At 28.6% G+C, this 22,186-nt stretch overlaps 3 protein-coding genes and 3 pseudogenes across 5 annotated transcripts; 4 read left to right on the plus strand and 2 right to left on the minus strand.

Moving 5' to 3' along the window:
* Positions 1-9,052: 9,052 nt before the first annotated feature.
* LOC149057954 (uncharacterized) lies at positions 9,053-11,357 on the plus strand. The gene is made up of 4 exons (XM_089221374.1): positions 9,053-9,402; positions 10,394-10,480; positions 10,577-10,663; positions 10,761-11,357. Exons 1-4 carry the CDS (start codon positions 9,252-9,254, stop codon positions 10,841-10,843), a joined length of 408 nt encoding a protein of 135 aa, XP_089077500.1. The 5' UTR covers positions 9,053-9,251; the 3' UTR covers positions 10,844-11,357.
* Positions 10,845-11,450, plus strand: LOC149057955 (zinc finger MYM-type protein 1-like; annotated as a pseudogene).
* A 36-nt stretch (positions 11,451-11,486) lies between these two features.
* On the plus strand, positions 11,487-14,099 carry LOC149057956 (uncharacterized; annotated as a pseudogene). The gene is made up of 2 exons (XR_016190557.1): positions 11,487-13,006; positions 13,121-14,099. The product of XR_016190557.1 is annotated as an uncharacterized LOC149057956 (transcript).
* On the minus strand, positions 14,047-14,896 carry LOC149057957 (uncharacterized; annotated as a pseudogene). The gene is made up of 2 exons (XR_016190556.1): positions 14,458-14,896; positions 14,047-14,387 (listed from the first exon to the last, which is right to left on the minus strand). The product of XR_016190556.1 is annotated as an uncharacterized LOC149057957 (transcript).
* Positions 14,897-15,836: 940 nt separating this feature from the next.
* Positions 15,837-18,015, minus strand: LOC149057958 (uncharacterized). Its single transcript, XM_089220254.1, has 3 exons — positions 17,582-18,015; positions 17,128-17,468; positions 15,837-17,058 (listed from the first exon to the last, which is right to left on the minus strand). The coding sequence occupies exons 1-3, from the start codon at positions 17,582-17,584 to the stop codon at positions 16,908-16,910; spliced, it is 495 nt and encodes a 164-aa protein (XP_089076380.1). The 5' UTR covers positions 17,585-18,015; the 3' UTR covers positions 15,837-16,907.
* A 1,104-nt stretch (positions 18,016-19,119) lies between these two features.
* Positions 19,120-21,456, plus strand: LOC107165168 (uncharacterized). Its single transcript, XM_089220255.1, has one exon. The coding sequence runs from the start codon at positions 20,947-20,949 to the stop codon at positions 21,370-21,372; it is 426 nt and encodes a 141-aa protein (XP_089076381.1). The 5' UTR covers positions 19,120-20,946; the 3' UTR covers positions 21,373-21,456.
* Positions 21,457-22,186: the final 730 nt, after the last annotated feature.

Consider the following 22,186-nt stretch of genomic DNA (forward strand, 5'->3'; position numbering starts at 1 on the left):
AAGTATAGTTAATTCAAAACACAAACCAAATTCTAAAGTGTATAATGAAACAATGAAAAAATTTTCTAATCATTTATTTTTTGTTGGTGGACGTCATCTATATCAAACACTTTGTTATAATTTGCCAAATTCTCTTCCATCAATTCCCAGTCTTTTCAGGTATTTTGGAAAAACTCAACAATTGTCTGAAGGATACTTCAGGTTTATGGAACTCAGAAAATTCTTGGACAGTCATAACTATTCTTCATATGTCTGGTTGAGTGAGGATGCCACAAGAATAACTGGAAGAATAGAGTATGATAGCATGACAGATAAGCTCGTGGGATTTGTTTTACCATTAAAAGATGGCTATCCTATATCAAATACATAGGTATGTAGTGACATCAGTTAGAAGTATATTGGATGCGTTTGAAAATGGAACTAAATCCAAGAATGCATATTGTATTACGGCACAGCCATCCTTACCTGGTGCTCTTTCATTTTGTACTTCAATTTTTGGAACAAATAATCATTTTTCTTTTACTGACGTAAATAATCGTTGGGAAAAAATGATACAAATGGCTTCAAATCAAAATATTCATGTTTTAGGATTTTCGAGTGACTTCTAGACTTCATTTGCAATGTCTTATAGATAGTTAGGTTAGGTTTACTCTAAAGACAAACATTTTCTCACAAAATCAGATCTTAATTCAATTGATAAAATGCATTTTCGAGCAGCTAAAAAAATGTGTTCTGATAAAGTTATTAAGTTAATGAAATCTATTCTAGATACAAATGGTACAGTTGCTTATCTAACAATTATGCAATTTGTTATTTCTGCATTTAATGACCATAATATTAGCATTAAGACCGTATATATAAATTGTGGTTTGCTGTATTCTTTTTAAGAAAATGGAAACTTTGGATTACTAGCAATAAATCCTACTCTTGTACAGCTAACTTTATATCTATTAATTCATACCATTGTATTGAAATAAATGCTCATGCAATAATTAAACTTGTAAATACATTTAAGACATCTGTATTAAATATTGAAAAAGAACCAAACAATACATCAGGTCTAAATCCTAGTATGTTTGTACCATGGCTCTACAGCTCTCAACCATGTGAACAACTTTTTAGAACCACAAGATCGCTAACATCTACTTTTAACACAGCAGTAAACTTTAGTATTAAAGAATTAATGAATCGGGTCAAACGTATTGAAATGTTGAATTCAATATCTAATGATCTTGGAAATTCAAAACACAATGAAGAAAATGATATCTACAAGTTTCCACGAAATATCAAACAAACATCAATGTCTAATTCTGTTTCCAGATCTCTTTCAAATATAACTTCAGACATGTTAACTTCTTTGAATTAAAATAGTACCATAAATGACGCATTTGATGACTCCCAAAAATTATTAAGAACACTTGGGATAATAATGCAGGAAGAAACTATGATCATAGATGATTTAGTAGTCAATATTTCAATTGAAAAACTCTATAAGACAATGGATAAGACCATTAATGATGATTATGTAAGCTCAAATGTAAACTTCATAACTTCTGATGGAGATCCAGATAAGGATGATCTAGGTGAAAACATGAATGACTCTGTAAATTACCACGATAATAATAAAACTGATTTAAACCCAGATGAAATTGATAATGAATTGGACTTATGTAGCTTGTCATCAATAGAAAATATTGAAGAATTTCTGAACCTAAACAATTTTGAATCTAAGTTTGATGAAGAAGCATATGAAGGATTTAAAAACAGCCTATTCAATAAAATAAAAACTAATAATAATAAATCTATGATCATAAAAAAAAGCACATTATGTTGGTTATTAGATAATAAAAAAGATATAGTCAGTACAGACCGTTTAAGAAGATTCATTCCTATTGTCTCAAATAATGATACTCCATTAATTGTTCATAAGAAAATAACTATTAGTGATCATGTACGTATTGGGGATTGGGCTTTATAACTAAGGATGAAGAAATTAATATTCCAAAAAATGTTAAGTTTGAAGGTTTTATTATTTGTAGAATTCTTGCTTTTGGATACATGACCAAGAGAAACAAAGCTTTTGGTAGACAGTTTGTAATAATTAAAGAAGACCATTTAAACGAAATAGCATGTTATTGTAGTTGCTACACAACAAATGAATCAGGACAATTATTTTCATTATAAAAAAAAAAAAATGTGTATTAGTGTATGAACACCTATATTTTTTCAATTCCAAATCCTTTGGTAAAAACAATTGAAAATAAACCAATGTTAGTTTTGGACACTTAAGTACCTATTTAGTGATTTGCAATACCTACAAACAGTAAGGAGCGTACATCATTTAAATCTACCCGAACAGATAAAAGTATACCTATCAAATTCTGATGATGATTCTCTGAGTGATTCTTATAGTGTACATGACAGTCCAGACACTGATTCACTCGGCTCAGATGAAAACTCAGATGAAAACTCTGATGAAAACAACAATGGACTCAGAGATGAACCTCAACTTCAAACTGACCAAAATAAAATAAACATGTCTGGAATAGTTAGTCTCAATAAAGAAAACTATTATGCTATTATGTACGACACAAATTGGTACTTGGGAAGATTAATATATTTTACTAATCAAGAAAAAACATTTTGTACAATTAAATTTTTAAAAACAGATCTGGATACTTTTTATTTGCCAAAACATCCTGAACAACAAGAGGTAAATGTTAAATATATTTTTAATGGACCTATAAACCTTCAAGGATTTGGACCATTTACTATAAAAAGAAATGATCGTCAACAGATTATAAAGATATACAAAAGTTTGAAAAAAATGTAATGTAATACCTAAATTATTTAATTATTTTTGTTTGAATCTAGTTATGAAAAAATATTATGTTTAAATATTTTGACAATTCATAAGTTAGGTAGTTATTTAATTAGCTATTTTGTTGTTGTTTTTTCTGGTTTTTTTCATTTGTTTTGAGTAATAATTTAATAATACTTGTTCTATTTCATTCAGTTTTATTTGTTTTTAATAATAAGAAGAAATATTAGAATACACAGAAGAATACACAGAAGAATACACAGAAGAATACACAGAAGAATACACAATACTTTAATAAACTTATATTCCAGTTAAGGATATAACTAAAATTTATAAATCTGGATAATATAAATAATATTTTGTGTATAATCTGGTTAATTATATTTTATTAAGTTGTTTAACACAATTTTTTTAAGTTTTGCATACAGATTTTAAATTATTATAGACAATCTGTGGTATTATCAAAGATTATTTGAAACTTTTATATTATATTCTGTGGTATTGTGATGAATACTCTACACAATGCAATAGTCACTAATAATAATAATGAGTTAAATGACAAACCTTTTTTTGATGATTTTGACCACGATTATTATTCCCAACGATTATTGTGTATGGAGGAATATGTTGTGGATATAGCCAAATATACAAGTGGTTTTATAGTCAGGAAAATCAAAAAGATGAAAAATATATGTGATATATGTGATTCTCAACTTATAGAGACTGAAAATGAGGAAACTTCCTCTCTTTTAAAATTAAAAAACCGTGGAATGTTATTAAATGCGTCAAAAAGTGTAAGAAATATATGTATAACTGCAGAATATGTTTTTAGAATGGAACACGGTAATATTTTAACTAATAAAACTATTTTTAACAAATATGTATGAAAACCATGAACGAGATCGGGCAAGATTCATCAATTTTCAATTCTGACACAATGATGGATCATATTAAAAATCAAGATATTTTTGATAACCATAGAAATCAATTAATGAAGCTAATTACAGAGTACTATACAAGATTACGATTACATCACTTTAGTAGGATGCATACATTAAACATTAAAGGAATTAACATCAGAAGAAAGTTTTCAAAATTAATATTATTTAAAAACCAATAGTAAAAAATATTTTAAGCTGTATTATAATTTTTGTAAAAATTATGTAAACAATTGTATTTATGTATAATTAAATAATATATAAACTACATATATTATATAAATTACAAATATAAAAGTAAGTTTGTGTAACATTTCATTTTTTTTTCACTTCAAATTCAAAATTTGCTAAGAAATATCAGTATCAGTTATCAGTATTCAGTAATCAGTAACCTAATGTCCTAATCACACTTAGATCTAAGCAATCACACATCACTAGTTCCTACCCTGTCTTGCGGGATCTATTTCGTTTCTGACGCATGCGCAATAAGTACATCGGGCCCGAAAAGATCTGCTTCAAACACGGACTACGCGTGATATACGCTATAGCTCTATCCAGTGTATATGATCTAAGACTCTACATTATGGAAATATACTTGTGCTTTGGTAATCATGGTAATCTTAAGGAATATCGGTAATCATTTACTATTTATGGAAATACATTGGTAATCTTGGTAATAATGGTAATCTCTGTGGTAATCTTTAGACAATCATGGTAATCTTTGGATAATCATGGTAATCTTGGGTAATCATGGTAATCTGTAATTTGGTGTACACATTTTCCACCAGTGATTTACCCTCTGGCTCAAACCACTGATCAAAATAATTCTAATCTTCAATCTGATCTCATTCAAGTAGCATTAAATAATAATAAAAGTTTGGAGATAAAAAAATCAAGTCTTTGTTGGTTATTTAATAATAAAACTCTGGGGGGTAAACCACTAGTGGAAGTAGGTGTACACATATTAGGAAATACTTTGGATGTATTAGGAAGTACATGGAAGTCCGTGGAAGTATGTGGAAGTACTTGGAAGTACGTGGAAGTACTTGGAAGTATGTGTAAGTTCATGGAAGTACCGATATTAAACAATTATTATTTAACTTTATTTGGAGTGATTAAGACAGCAAGTAAAGAACGTATGCCTAAATTGTCCAATTTAAAAGTAAACATGATAAGAACCGGTGTTTTGCAGCTACCATCATGCTCTCATAATAATAATAATGTTATTTACCTATGTGATGTGTTTATTTTATTGTATTATTAAATAATTTATGCTTGAGTAATTAATAATAGCTCTTTATTTTTGAATGAAATATTTTTAAAAATAATTGAATTATACCGGTTTTAAATAAAAATGGTTAAGCTTGCCGTATGGCTATAAATAAATATGGTTGGGTTTGGCTTAATATTATTTGCTTAGCCGTCTCCAGTCCGATCGAAGTCGTGTCCGTTGTATGTACACGTTAGGTCTACACAGTATACAGCACATAAGTTAATTTTTCCACAGTTTTTCAAATTATTTTATTCCAATTCCAAGTTTTAAAGATTTATTTACTCAATGTTAGGTTTATTGAAGAAACCAAACATTAAAAGAAAAAATGAATGCAATGCAAGAAAAATTGGGATTAAAAAAAAAATCATAGAAAATCAGTGGAAATCTGCAATTTGGTGTACACAATTTTATATAGTGGTTTACCCTCCGTAAATATCTTAAATACTAGTGTTAGTATGGTAGCACGATCACAAGTCGATCGACAATAAATACGAAAAGTATATTATGAAAAAAACACCAAACAATAAAAATTACAAATAGTATGAAGTTGGTGTGTTATTTACAAGGGTACCGCGAAAAAATAACCACGGAAAAAATAACCCCGGAAATTTAGACCCCGAAAAAAAAACCCCCGAAAAAATAACCACGCGAAAAAATAACCACGGAAAAAATAACCCCATAATATAAGTTAATATAAGTTTTCAAATTAATCTCAAATCTAAATGTATAACATACCTATTACCTACGTACAATTGTTATGTTCCCACAAATAATATTAATTTTGGATTTAATGATAAATTATTGTATACCTACGATAAAAACGATTAAAAGCATGGTCTGTCTGTCATATCGATCAGATATACCTACAATAGTTAGGTACAGTGACATATTATAACGGATAAGGAAGGTACTACTAACAGTACTAACTTTATCTTAAATTTAATGTAATGTGATAATTCGGTAATTTAAAACCAAATTATTATATTATATAAATTGACAAATTGTATTGTATTCCACGTTTATAATGAGAATTTTTTATTTATATATTATTGACATTATTTTACAAATTTATACTTTACAACCAAATTATTATATTATATAAATTGACAAATTGACAAATTGTATTGTATTCCACGTTTATAATGAGAATTTTTTATTTATATATTATTGACATTGTTTTACAAATTTATACTTTATTACTTACAAATCATTTTTATTATAGGATTATTTTTTCCGTGGTTATTTTTTCGCGTGGTTATTTTTTCGGGGGTTTTTTTTTCGGGGTTATTTTTTCCGGGGATATTTTTTCCGGGGTTATTTATTAGGCAAATCATTTACAAGATAAACAATTGTGTACGACCTGATAACAGCGAATGTTAAATTGTTAACCGCTGATGATAATGACAACTGACAACCTGGTCTCACTGGTGATGTGGTTGTCCCAGGGCGACGATGAGCGATGGTTGGCAATCGGACGGGCATGCGACACTTACGCCGATGTCGACCGGGACGAAGGGACGCTCGGAAGGAGCAGGATTAGAATCCTGCTCGGAAGGAGCAGGATTAGAATCCTAATTAAGACGAAGACGAACTGTTGTGTCCCGGAACAACGATCGTCGGGTAGCGATCGGTCGGTACGAATGACGGGTCAATGACACCGACGACGTACTATGTTGCTTGGAAAGATCAAGCTGGTTTGTCCAGGTTTAGACATAGTACGGCCGTCACAACATGTTCGCAGTGGGTAAACAACGGGCGGGCAAAAGACACGGAGTAAAATTACAAAAAAAAATAATGAAGACCGACGGGTTCGCACAGCGTAAAACAATGGACGGACGAAAAATAACACGCGGACCAACGTGATGACCACTGATTGGGGTCGCGATGACACAAGTAAACTAACGGACAACGAAACAAAGTATTGAACCGTTGATTGGCACAGGCAGCCAGAACTGGAGTCGCAGACACGACGGTTCGCGATAAGTTCAGTGAGCACGAGGGCTCGGATACACGAAGCGAAAAAAATAAAAATAAAAGGCGGTATAATGACTATAATGGCGACGGCGCACCGGTTCGCTACAACTGCTACAAGACGCACAGTTCCGAATGTTCCGATAGACGGATAGCAAACGACAAATCGCCAAGACGGATAGGTAACGTCGTAACGAACTAACGAGACAACGAGTAACGACTAACGACTGACGAGTGACGAGTCACGAAACGACAAAAGTGTTGCAGCACTGTCTAGCCTGCTGCGGCGGGACGGCGGCTACCGGTTGTCGGAAAGCTCGGCAGTGGCGCGTCGGTGGTGCGCTCCAGGATGGCAAACGTTGCGACACGGGACGTGACGGTCACGTCGCGCGAAATTCGAATGTATTTTGTATCCAACAGATTACAAATCAGTAAATCACCTATAGTTCTTACTTACTAATTTTTTAAACAATACTTTTAGTAAATTACAAAATATTTAAATATTATAATCTTATACTTCAAATGAGTATAACAATTAACAAATTAAAATATGTATATCTGACTATTTGTGTAGTATAAAATATCTACTGTTGACATTTTCTGAACATCTGAACTAATTATTTTTTTAATAAAAAACCCACTTGTGTAATTCGTGAATAATCAATACTAACCAATCTAGTGACTAGATGCACATGATCATTATTTACAGAAATAAAAATTGGATTATTTATGTTTAAACTAGTTTTTTAAAAACACGGACACTTCATAGACCTATTTTTCGAACACCTCCAACGGCGAATAAAAGTAGAACATTATTTGTAGAAATTAAACAAAAATCCAAAGTACGCAAACTGAGCGTATTTTTGATCTAATTAATTAATTCCATTTTTAAATGCTAAAAAAAATCAAACTAGATGAAAACAAACAACAAACTTATAAACTTATAAACATGTAGGTAGACATGTAGCAACATGCTCTCGTACTCTTTCGATGTAATCCAACAGACTGGCAACAGTTTCTTGCCTTTATGGCTTTATATGAATGTGTCGGCATTAGGGAATTTTCCAGATTACCAAATATAGGATCAAAATATATGGGTAATGATAGTTCTTATTAGGGCTGAAATTTTAATTAACTAAAAATCTTAAAAATTCCCTTGGAAAATGCAAAAAAAAACTTTAAAAACTCCAAAAATGCATATAAATTATATTTATTATGCCTTGAAAAGTTTAAAGTTCTGTGTTCCAATTGTTGGCATGAAGAAGGCATGTCTCTTTTCCTATTTTTGCATTGCAATATCCCACTATTATTTTTACAACGTTTCCGGTGCATCATCATAGATTCTTGATAGTTCATCGTAAAAGTCAGCCTTATATTTTTCGTTTGTATTTTTAGTGGGTGCATGGACATTAATAATGTATATATTCATAGGTTTTGTATTTAGTCTTAAGTACATAAACGTTCAGATATTGGGTTAAATTCCTTTACACAAGACCAGAGCTTTTTGTGTACATCGAATCCTGTGCCAAACTGATGTGTGTCATCACGACCTTTATAGTATATAAAATCAGTGGCGGCTCGAAGGAGGTAAATTTGAATCACGTGATTCACAGAAATGTTATGGGTGGGTGGGTGTCCTATGGTTGGAAAAGGTAACTTGAAGTATTTTTGAAGGTTTGTAGTTTGCAATTAAATTAGAAGTATAAAGTTCAGTTGTATATTATTATTGTATGTGTACCTACTCAGTGTAGTCGTACAGTAACAAAACCCAGGAATTGAATATAAATAATATTATATTTATTAATTTAAAGAAATTATCGATGAAAGACGTTAGTTATAATAGTAGGTTATTATTATACGTATAAAATAATTGTTACTTGGATGTTAATATGTTATCTAATATAGGTAATAATTTTATTGTTTATAATGTATAAGTCATACGTATATTATACGGGTATTGGGGAACGTACGGATATTTATAAATAGTCTGAATATTTTTATAACTTTCCGATATCTGCTCGGTATTTTGATAGTTCACTTCGTGTTCATTGGCAGATCAGAAAATACGATTGAATGTGTTGGATTCTTATTTAGTTATTTGTTCTATGTCTACCGCAGGCATTAGGCTAGGCATCGTGATTTATGAATCGTAATCCGCAGAACTGTACTTGTTAATTGTTTTAAGACTTTAAGTTCATCATTTTACCCACTTTACCATATTATACTTTTATATTTTAAAATATATGCTATGGATGAAACAAAATGTGCGTGTGGTAAGATTAAGACGTTAATGAACTTGACAAACTGGAACAGGCATTTAAAGGCTTGTAAATTGAAAAACCTTAAAAAAAGCGCTGGAAAAACGCAAGATATCAAATCTTTTTTTTTACTACATTCAAGTAAGTACCTATTATACAATTTATACTTCTATTTACACAATTTTACTCTGTTTTTAACTGAAATATTGGTAAGTATTACATTCTAAAAATTACAGAAATATTATGAAACCTAATTTATAGGGATTTGCAACATATATTATTTTTTAATGTCTTTATGACTTATTAGTAGGGTAGAGGACTTTTAGCATTTGAATATTTGTTTAGCACAGTAGAACAGTTACAAAAATAGCAGAGTATGAAAAAATACCTCTCATGTTTTCACAAAGCTAGTTTCTATTATGCATATAAATGCATACCTATTTTACTTTTTTTTTGATTATAAGGCATATTTTACACTTTTATATGCAATTTTATATTTTTCTATTAAACTAGTTAAACTATTAAAATGAATGAATTTTTAATTGTTGTTGTATACTATGGGTTTTGACTGTAAAATAAAGACTATTTTAGTAAAAAAAAATTTTAAATGCTTGCATATTTAGTGTTTTTTTAAAGCTACAAGTCCTTTGCTTTACTTATCATTTAGATAATTATCACTTATGTAGTTATGTAATTGAAATACAAAATACCTACTTAACTTAAATTTTAGCTTATATTATGAAAAATGCATTTCCAATACAGGATTCAAAATATAAAACTAATTTTAAATAGGTAGTTCAACCTTCAATACTTAGATGCATTACCTATATTTAATTTGTGCCCTATTCTGTTCTCTATTAAATACATACATACGTATTTTAACTTTTATATAATAAAATATTGAATCATAATAATACATTAGGTATGTATTAACCTAAAATAAATGTCTAAATGTAAAACTTAATTAAATATTATTACCTAAATTTGTTATAAATAATTAATTTTCAATTATTGATTATACTCAACTGTGTTCTGGTAAATAATGTTTAAATTGTCAATTAATTTGTATTCGTTTATTTTATATTTTTTATGCTTTGTAGTTTTGTACTAAATTACTTTTGTTTTATTTAAGGAGGATCTACATGCCCAGAGAATGATGAATCTGTTGATGCATCAAATGTAGAATGTATCTCAATAAATGATTCTACTCAGTGTGCTGGTAAGTAATGTTTAAATTGTCAATTAATTTGTATTCGTTTATTTTATATTTTTATGCTTTGTAGTTTTGTACTAAATTACTTTTGTTTTATTTAAGGAGGATCTACATGCCCAGAGAATGGTGAATCTGTTGATGCATCAAATGTAGAATGTATCTCAATAAATGATTCTACTCAGTGTGCTGGTAAGTAATGTTTAAATTGTCAATTAATTTGTATTCGTTTATTTTATATTTTTTATGCTTTGTAGTTTTGTACTAAATTACTTTTGTTTTATTTAAGGAGGATCTACATACATAGAAGTCAACAAATATGCAAATGATCCCGCTTTGATTCCTCAATATGTGTCAAGTTCATCTTGTTGACTTAGGACCTTGTCAGCCGTTACCCAATGAATTAATTGGCAATACATTTCCTGTTAAGACAGACTCTATGGGTAGAAGCCGTTCTTTCCACGAATCATATTATTATATTAAAGAAACTGTAAATCAATTACCAACAAAAAGATTATGGCTTTCCTACTCTCCTTCTTCTGACCAAATATATTGTTATTCTTGCAAGTTATTTGGATTTACTAAAGCCAAAAAATCAGTCATGGCCAATGGATCAAATGATTGGACAAACCTCAATAGAAATATAAAGAATCATGAATGCAGCACTGAACATTTGGAATCTGAAATTAGTCGGGGATTGTACCAAAAAAATTATAGAATTGATTTGCATATAATGGAAAATGCTAATAGAAATGTTGCTGAGAATCGAGAAGTTCTTCGTGTCATCATTGAAATTATAATATTTACTGCACGTCAGAATATAGCCCTTAGAGGACATGATGAAAAGTTAACTTCAAACAATAGAGGTAATTTTTTAGAATTAGTAGAGCTTCTTAGTCATCATAATGCTGTTTTAAAAATACACTTAGATAAATTAAAAAAAAAAAAATAAATAGACTTACTTTTTTGCCACAATTAAGTCAAAATAAAATTCTTAAAATTTTGGGAGAATTAGTAAGATGCTCAATTTTAACTAGAATTAAAAAAGCTGGATTGTTATCAGTCATTATTGATACAACCACTGATGTCACAAATATTGAACAATTTTCATTTATTATAAGATTTGTTAATATACATGGTGCTATTGAAGAAAGGCTTGTAGCATTAGAGGCTGCAGCTGATGGGACTGGAAAAGGATTGTATGAAATGTTTTGTGAAATAACAAAGAAACATAACATTGATTGGAAGAAAAACTTATGTGCGCAGGCTTATGATGGTGCTGCTGCAATGCAAGGAACTTATTCAGGGTTACGTACATTTATTCAACGCGAAAACTCAATGACAATTTATGTATGGTGCTTTGCACACTTATTAAATCTAGTTGTGGTTGATACCTGTGACTCTTGTAGTGACACAAAAAAATTTTTTGGTCACTTGCAATCAGTGATTGAATTCATGAGGGCTAGAAAAAGAACTGCTGTGTTTATTGAATGTCAACGTGATTTATATCCAGATGAACGGATTTGTCGTATTAAAAGTTTTTCTAATACGAGATGGACATCTCATGATCGTGTAATTAATGTTGTATACAAACGATTTAAAGCATTATTAAAATCACTAATTATTTTGAAATCATTCAATGATTGAGTAACGTCTTCAAATGCTAGTATATTTAAAAATATTTGTTCAACATTTAGTTTTGTTGTAACATTAATTTTTATGAAAAAAGTTTTTTCGGTCACCACACCACTATCCAACTATTTACAGTCAAAATCACTGGACTTTATTGAGGCATTAAGACTTGTAAATAACGCAAAAGAAAATTTATTATTAATGCGCTCTGACATCAAATATGAACAACTTATAAATGAAGCCAAACAAATTTGTGAAGAACATGATCTGCCTGAAAAGGACTTTAAAACTATTAGATCGAAAAAACGGAAGAGGCAAATTGATGAAGATGAAAATACAAAAGAAGTAAATTTAAATTCACCATTTGAAAAATATAAAATAAACACATATTTTATGGCTTTGGATAAAATAACAACATCATTTATATCACGATTCAGTGGGGCTCAAAATATTTTAAAAGACTTAGCTTTACTGTCACCTGAGCGTCTTATTGAATTTGGAAAAGATCCCGAGCAAGAGTTACCAAACAATTGCTTTAATTATGTTGCAGAATGGATAGATGGTATATCATTAGAAAATTTAAAAAATGAATACAAAGTGTTTAGTACTAGTGTAGTATCTTTGCATGATGGAAATAAATTTCTGGCCAATCTTCACAACACAAGCATTATTGATGAAACAACATCAGAATTAAACCCAGAAACCTTACAAACCAGTGAATCCGAAATTGACCATGATGAAAGCAAATCAATATGTTAAAATAACACTATTACTGTATCCAGTATTTTACATGTTTTAACAAGTTATGATTTAGTATCTGCATTCCCAAACTTATATCTGGCTTACAAGGCATTAGGAACAATACCAGCATCTTCAGCGTCAGCCGAACGAAGCTTTTCTAAGGTATATTATTAATTTTAAAATTTTTATAATAATGTCTATTGCAAATTGTAATAACTGTAAACTATGTGTAAAGATTATTTATGATTGATGACACACTATTTGATTTACATCTAGGTGAAATTAGTAAAGACGAGACTACGCTCAACAATGGGTGAAGAACGACTTGAAAGTCTCATTCTTTTAAGTTGTGAAAAGGATATAGATATAAATATTGAAGAAGCTATAAATAGATTTGGTTGTTCTTCGGATTTACTAAAATCACACCTTATGTTTAAATAAATAGTAATTTCATAATTTAGTTGAGTTATTTACTTTATTTTATTATTCCAAATGCCATTAATTTAGATTTAAAAAAAAATTATATTAAAATTTAGTGATATAAGTATGACCAAAAATGAATTGTCTTATTTTCAAAAACTAGGTACAGTGCATATAAAATGTATTAATTTAATTTTTGTTATAGAAAAAATTACATTTAGATAATATGTATATTGATTTGTCATGCGGATCCAATAAGTATAATTTATTTAGGGGTCTACAGAGCTTCCATGATTTACTGTATATACCAATAGGCAATATTAAATATCAACTTATCAATTCACTTTTTGGATAGTGAAAAAATTTTAGGGTGGGTGGTGTAAAAATTATTAAATGCGAGTCAAGAAAAAAAAAGTTCAAGCCGCCACTGCTAAACATATATACCTACTAGGAGATGGGACCATCAAGATTTTATAATTAGGTACATAACTTATTGAATTCTCCAAACAGATATATAGAATTATTCTATATATCTGTGATTCTCCACGATACCGCACAGCTTTTCATCATTTGCATGGTATCTATAAGTAAAAGTTTTTACTGCGATAACCAATATTCTGCCAGTTAGCGACTTAGCGTTATATCAGACATCTAACTAGACATTACAAGAATAGTCCTTAATTTACTACATTTAGATAATAATAACTAATATTATAAAATGTATTTTACACTTTTAGAAAATAAATATTAAATATTGCTTTTGTAAATGGTAGGTAGTTTATAATATAAAAATTGTATCATTGACATTAATAAATTGTATATATTATGTTCTCAACATTATTTTTTATTGCTTTTGGCTGAGTGATGCCATCTTTTAGGTCATCATAAACTTCCCAATAGTTATTTTTCCTATATGCAAATGCCTTATAGTGACCACTTGTAACTCTGAGTCCTGTACATAAGCCACTATTAAAGACAATGGTTCCTCGGATATAATAAGTATGGCCATTCACATTTAATGGTTTTGGTATCTCATCCAATATCATCAATGTTTCTCCAGCATAATTTTGTGGTATGTCATTTATAATATCAATATTAAGAGCGCTTGTTGATGCTTCAAGTTCTATACAAAAAAATAGTTTAATGGTTATGTATAACATTAGATTTTGAGGTACAATTAAAAAAAAATTTACCTTTAGGAATAGAAACCAGCTCAATCAAAACATTTTTTTTAACATTTACTGTAATGTTTCTTATAGAGTCACAATAGGAACATATGGTGGTTTTGTTTTTAAACAAAATATCTATTTCTTTTTCTATCAATCGCTGTTAATTTTACGACTTCATAACTCTGTTCACTGGAAAAATTTTCACACGTGAAATTTGTACATCGATTCATTTTCTTGTAAGATGGCATATTTTTTAACATTTTGTGTGCTGTAGAAGATAATGTATCCATTGCATCAATTTTACTGATACCACCGCAACAAGATGTTTGTCCTTAGATAAAAAATAAGGAGCTAGTAATATTATTCGTTCTTTGTGCATAACTTTCCTTATTTTTGTATTATGCATGCTAATAATTAATTTGGCAGTTTTATCTTTTTTTGATATGCTTGATAAATACTCAAAATAAACCTTACTGTCTGCTGCAGCACAGGCTAAAATAGTCATCAACGAATCTGATGAATAATTAATATTAAGAATTATTTTACCAATTCCTGGTAAGGTGCAAGGTTTATTTTGAAAACTATTACCATTTTTCAAAAATATTATTGCCTTTATGGAGCCATGTTGGTTTAAATCTAAATGATCAAATCCTGGTTGGGAAATAAGATATGAGTTAGCTGATCTAATGGGGGGCCGACAGAGGCGTACTGGGGGGTGTCCGGCCCAGTAGGAATACGGAGTTCCCGGCCCAAATAGTGATGAAAGGTGTAGCCTATATATATATATATATATATATATATATATATATACATATTACATATATATTATTTTGTTGTTAATATTGTTATGATATAAATATTAAGTACTAAATAGGAAAAATATAAATTAGGTTACCTATTATAGGTAGGTAGGTGTATGAGATTTAATGTACTTATATTTTATCGTCAAACATACATCATATTTAACGTTGTAGGCTATCTACAAGTTTTTAAATCCTTATTATTTACAAAAAACTGTTGCATATTAACTTATTCCATTTATTTTTTGTTTTTAATGACTGTGTATAACACTATTATTTTTTAAAGTCTAATCTACAAAAACACTATTAACTTATTATATTTTTATTATACATAATGCACAGTACACATGTGTATTTTAAAATGTTGACCATCTGCAGAGTGTCATGTACAGGTAAAAAATTTATTGCGATTAACGTTTTGGTAACAAATAAAGCTTTAAAGCTGGTAGGTACTTAAAAATAACTTCACTTATATTTTGCATTATAATAACTATTAAGTTGAGAAAAAACATTATTTTTAATTATAATATTTAATAAAAATCAAATAATTTATTTTTTTTTACAATGAAAACATTTTAGACATAACATTAGAACTAGCTTTAAAGTCATCAATAGACAATAGTATATGTAATTTATTCAGAATACTCAACATTGTCTTTGTTTTTCTTTTTTTGTTTGTTTGTTTGTGATTAGTCAACTATTAATGTAATTATGTACATATAGGTAATAACAAAAATGTATTATTACATAATGCATTCAATTGTCACAGTTACCGCGGACTGTTTCTTTCTTTAAATAAAAAAAAATTTGAAATTTGAACATCATCAAGTTTGACAAGTTTTCACATGCTTCTTAATCATCTTGATTCATATTAGTCTTAAGTATCGTTTTAACAAACTTTAGTTTGCTAAAAGTTCTCTCACAATTAATTTCAGTGACTGATAAGGTAAGAAAAAATTCATATGAAGCACATAATTCTGTATATCGCCACTAGGATTTGTTTTCTTTGCATTTAAATGTTTTGACACGATTGAGCTGTAAATTGTAATTCAATTTTTTTCTTGCGTTCTTTGGTGGCTCCCCCTTTTGTTTTTTTAGAACTCTGATAAAAATGTTAATTTGCTAGCGGTAATAAAAACAATAAACGTAAATACAAGGAATGATGCTCTATAATTTATGTCTAAAAACGGATAAGTTTGTCGATTGTTGATGAAGTATTTGTAGGTACTTTGTCACAGTCGTCAGTCAGCAAGACAACAGTCGATAATTCTGTACAGTGTACGCACTAAACTATTAATTGTTATTTTTGGATGATATAGCTTACTCATACTAATTTCACTGATATGAATTCACACAGCAACAAAATTGTACAATAAAAAACATGTGTCCCGAGTTGAAATTAAACTATTATCCTTATTACCTTGTTATCAAAAGTTTTAAATAGAAGTAAGTACCACTGAACTAGGCTGAATTAAATTTTTAATTTCTTTGTTGTTGAAAACTTTCCTTTATAACCATTTTATATTATCTAAATTCCAAATTATAAATTATAATATTGGTACAAATAGATTTATTTTGAAAATCATTATTATTTTATTTTAGTTAAAGTTTAAAATTTACATAGTTTGGCCCGAACGGCCTTTGAAAGCCTGCGGCCCAGTAGGACTATTCCCACTATCCCACCTGGCCAGTCCGCCTCTGGGGGCCGATTAGATATATTTTTTTAATTGTAGTTAATGCTCGAATTTTTTCACTTACAAATAATTTACGTTTCTTTGAATGTGAAATTTTATAATTTCCTGAATAATTGGATTCCATTATGACTCTGTTAACAATTTAAAAATTAATAAGGCTACGTCGCAAAACATTTTAAATTATATTATTTTCTTCTTACCTAGATTCCGTATTAGGAATCTCTTTAACAACACCATCAAAAATTGATCCACAGTCAGAACAATGTCCTCGGATTGTTAAAAAAAATTTACCATTTAAGCTGATGTTTGCTTTTTTAAATACAAGACAACAAGGTAGTTTAGTGTGTAAAAAAAAGTGTTCTTGGATCACATTACTCAACTCAAAAGGAGACATAACTTGATAGGTCTTAGGACCTTGCTTACAATTGTTGACTTTATTTGTCCAACAAATCGCTTCCCATTCCTTAATTGAAAATGTAATTGCAAATAATAGCTCATCACCATGATTTTCTTCTACCTTTTCCTCAGATATATGAAGATTCTGACAATTTTAAAAAAGAATAATATATTGTTTTTAAATGAATAAAAATATATTAAAATTTTAATGTTATACTCGTATAATCTACTCAATTATTTTTATTTAATTGTATATACCATTTTTTTGGTAAGGTTCTTCAACTTTATTAGACTCAATTGACTCTATTCCTAACTTTTGTTTTATACCACCACGGTCTAGGGCAACACGAACCCTCAAAGATGCTGGTGTTACTTCTTCCTTACATTTTTCACTAATATTAAATGCAATTTGTCACCAGACATCAGCTTGAATACCTAATAATATGGAATACAATAAAGGTTAAAATATAACAAAATCTAACAACATAATCTAATCTAATAAGGTGTAAAGAAGAAATATAAACTATTTATGGAAAACATTGTATTCAATTTTCAAGGTTTTTGACTGAGAGAAACATTGTTTATCGACAATAATTTATTAGAACAATTAAATGAGTTACATTAATAGAATATTCTTTTTATATTTTGAAACGTTTATTGAAAATGTATTTTTTAAATTGTATTTTAGAACAATGAAGTAATTCAATATACAATCTACTGTAGTCTGTACTGATATTTAATGTTTACAACTTTTGTATTTCATAGTTGAAAATGTAATAAATGCTAATGGATAGGCAGTCTTGTAAAGTATTTAAATACTTAACTACTTGTATTAAAATACTTTTTGAAGTATTCTGAATACTTTTTAAAAGAATTTTTGACATAATATAAATACTAGTACTTAAATACCACAATATTAGATTTATTAATTATTTTTTACAACAATTTAACATATATAAAAATAATATTGTATTCGTTGAAATAATATTAAATTGGCTTAATATGTAAGTCTTAACTCCAACAATGTAATTTCATATTTATTAATATCATGAGTATGGGAATTAAAGATTAATTTTTATCTTATTGTCAAGGCTATATAATTACATAAAAATAAAACAATATAATATTAATGAGATTGAATTTATAAAAACAGAAAACATTTTGTATAGAAAAAGTAGGTAATTTAAAGGTTTAAAGTTTAAACAATGCTACATCCAATTTTATATGGATTTTGTATTTGTATTTTTTTTTAAATAATTTCATATTAATAGTTAATACCACTTTTTATTTTTTGTAATCTAATCGTATCAATATGAATGAAATATCTGAACATGTATTTACTTCTAAATAGTTGGATAGTTATTTTTTTTTCAAATTTTTCAAATCTATGGTAAGTAGTAACATAATATAGGTACTTATACTGATTACTGATGTAAAATAAATATACATATAACATGTACGACATATAGCATAAAATTGAAAAATAATATTTGTTTTTGTATTCAAAAACTTAGTGAGTATTCATAGTATACATTTTTATAATAGCATTTTTAATACTATTTTATTTGAATACTAGTATTAATATTTCAATAATTTATCAAAAGTATATTTTACAAGACTGCGGGTAGAAAACTGAACTAAGATATTATTTGTCTTAAGATAATGAAATTGACTTGAAATTTAAATCACCTCATTTTTAAACAGAAGACACAATTTATTGTTTTATTAAACAACTGTCAATTAAAAATTTGATAGATTATAATATTACAGTATTTCTTCATAAGTTAATAATATGCACTTTGTTTTTGCTTTAATATTCTGAACCTTGGTATGACATAACAACTATGTTGGTTTTATTATTATATGAATATATTTTGATAAAATATATTTTTTGAGATAACTTATTAAATTTTTATGGTATGGAGTTTGTAATTTTGGAAGAAGATAATCTTGAAACTAATAGTTTTAATGAACTTATACTTAGACCTTGAGTATATTGAAGAAATAAACACTTGGTAGTTGGTAGTGAACAGAAAATAAAAACAATTCACTAAAGACAAATAAGAAAAAATATGGAGAATTAAATTGGAAAAAGTTGAATATTGAATTGTATCCACAAGGAAAAACCTTTAACAGTATGTCATATTTCCACAATTCTAGCTGATACATATACCTGATAAAACTGACCAACATCAATTTTTACTGGATATGATTTCTATATTACAAACGTAGGTACATAGAAAGGATGGTCGTAAAACCAACAGAGAAGATAAATTACCTACATGTAAATTACTTTATACCTATTTAATGTCAAATGTGGTAAATTTGAGTTTATTTAATTGCTTTTTCATCAATCAAAAAAATTTCTATTAATTGTTTGAATATAATTTCCAAAACATTCAAAAAAACTTATTTAAGTCCTATAAAAAAATAGATGGATCAAGAATTACTTTACTATCAGTCTGTAGAATTACCAATGATTCAATTATAGACTATATCCACACTTTTAAATCAAGAAAAGTGATCAGACTTGAAAAGACACTAACAGAAGTTATTTACTGTAAATAATTTACAGTTAGATATTTCATTGAATTTTATATATAATGTATGGAAAACATTTATGCAGAACAATGATGTTGTAGGTAATAGAAAATTGGTCTTTCATAAAATGAGAAATCATATTTATAAAAATAGTTTTGGATAAGAACCTTTTATTTATGATGTAATTTTCAAAACAAATTTACTGATTTAGAGCTATTTATTACCATTTTAAATGTTTGACTTTTAAAGTGTTTTTATTTATATGAAAAATGATAATACAATACTCATTATTACACACAAAAAGATGTACCCACTGAATCGACAATTAGAAAGTTCTATCTTGATGATTGTTACGAGGAAATGATGGTAAATATATAAGACAACGTGTGTTTTAAAAAAAAATTTGGATATCGATCGATGAAACGACCGACGCTGAGGGGAGACAAATTGCAAATGCCATAATAGGAACTCTAGAAGAAGAAAGAGCAGGTGATATATTTTTATTAAATACCGACGCATTAGAAAAAACAAATCACTCAACTGTATGCAAATTTTTTGATAAATCGCTCAGTACCTATTTTGTGGCCCGACGGAATCAAACACGATGATGTGTTATTTATTTCTATCGGATGCGGCGCCCTATATGGTCAAGTGTGGAAAATCACTTAATGCATTATACTCAAAAATGGTGTATGTGACGTGCGTTGCGCATAGTCTCCGTAGGACTGCTGAAGAGGTACGTGGACAATTTAGCACGATCGATAAAATTATATCGAATGTCAAAAAAAATTTTAAAAAAGCGCCATCGCGTGTTCAGATATTCAAAACACATGCCCCGAATATCCCCTTACCACCAGAGCCAGTAATCACACGCTGGGATACGTGGCTAAATGCTAGCATTTATTACTGCGAATATTACAAACAAATTTGTGAAATTGTGGAAATGTTAGACTCGGAAGACGCTTCAAGTATAAAAATAGCAAAAAAAAAATTGGTAAAAACATGTGTCAAAAGTAATCTGGTATACATAAAATCAAATTTTAAAGTAATTTCAGATTCAATTTTAAAATTACAAAAAAAATATGCCTTTAGCTGAATCTTTGGATATTCTGGAAAAAGTTCAAGTTCAGTTACAAATGGCTCAGGGTAATGATGGGCAAAAAGTATATAAGAAATTCGAAACTGTTTTAAACAAAAACAGTGGACTTAAAATACTAAAACAGATATCAAAAATAATTGACGGAGAAAGTGACAACATGGATGCTCTACCTGAAGATCTTACCACAAATGATTTAAGTTTTTACAAGTTTGCTCCAATTACATCAGTTGATGTGGAGAGATCTTTCTCGAATTATAAGAATCTCTTGACCGACAACCGAAGATCATTTAAACTCGAGAACGACGAGAACATAAGGAAACACCTCTTACTTCAGTGCAAGTGTGCAACACGGGCACACGGCCACACGGGTAAAAAAAATAACCTATCTAATTGTTTAAATATTTATTGATTCTATTTTTTTTTAGTTGGAAATTAAGAAGATTGAAGGTATACAATATACATATAGGAAGACAGCAATACATAGCAGTGTGCAAAAACTTTATTTTTTTTTAAATTATTTTTTATTCAATAAATTGCATGTTTTTACATATTTTCCAAATTATTACTACATATTTTACCGCATATTATGATGTTTTTTAACGCATATGTATGCGCATATTTGAGTACTTTTTAGCGCATAAAGTTCCGAGCCTTGCTTATAATCTTTTCATTGGTAATAAAATAAATAAAAAAAGTTTATTTTAGCATTTATTTCGGACATTCCGAGACATGACAATACCGACGTGTCACGACGACCGTTTTCAAATTGATTGCTATCGTTATCGTAGCTCAATACTTTTCTATCGGCTATTAATTGACATTTATTATAAAACACCTAAATATACTTTCATTTTATCGCCGACTGGCCCGACTGCAATAGTACAGTGCCAAAAAATTATATCACTGTTATTTAAAGATAAGTTAATAAATTGTTGTAGGTATTATGATTAAATTCTGATTTATTGAATTTGAGGCAAATTGAATGAGCGAAATTTTTTACAAATAAATATAATTAAATTTATATATATACCTAATAAATATAATGAAATAGGTAATTAAACAAATTATTATTTTTAGTTTTAGTTCTTATTAAACATAAACACATAAATCATAATATGGATTCATGGGTAATCAAAACAACCAAAAACACATCTGAAAATAATAAAACGTCCAAAAGGCAAAAGTACTTCAAATAATGATAAAACATCAGAAAATACTTCAAT

The sequence above is a fragment of the Diuraphis noxia genome, unplaced genomic scaffold, assembly GCF_037042655.1.
Source record: "Diuraphis noxia isolate RWA-SAM2 unplaced genomic scaffold, SU_Dnox_SAM2 contig0002, whole genome shotgun sequence".
Taxonomy (NCBI): Eukaryota; Metazoa; Arthropoda; class Insecta; order Hemiptera; family Aphididae; genus Diuraphis; species Diuraphis noxia.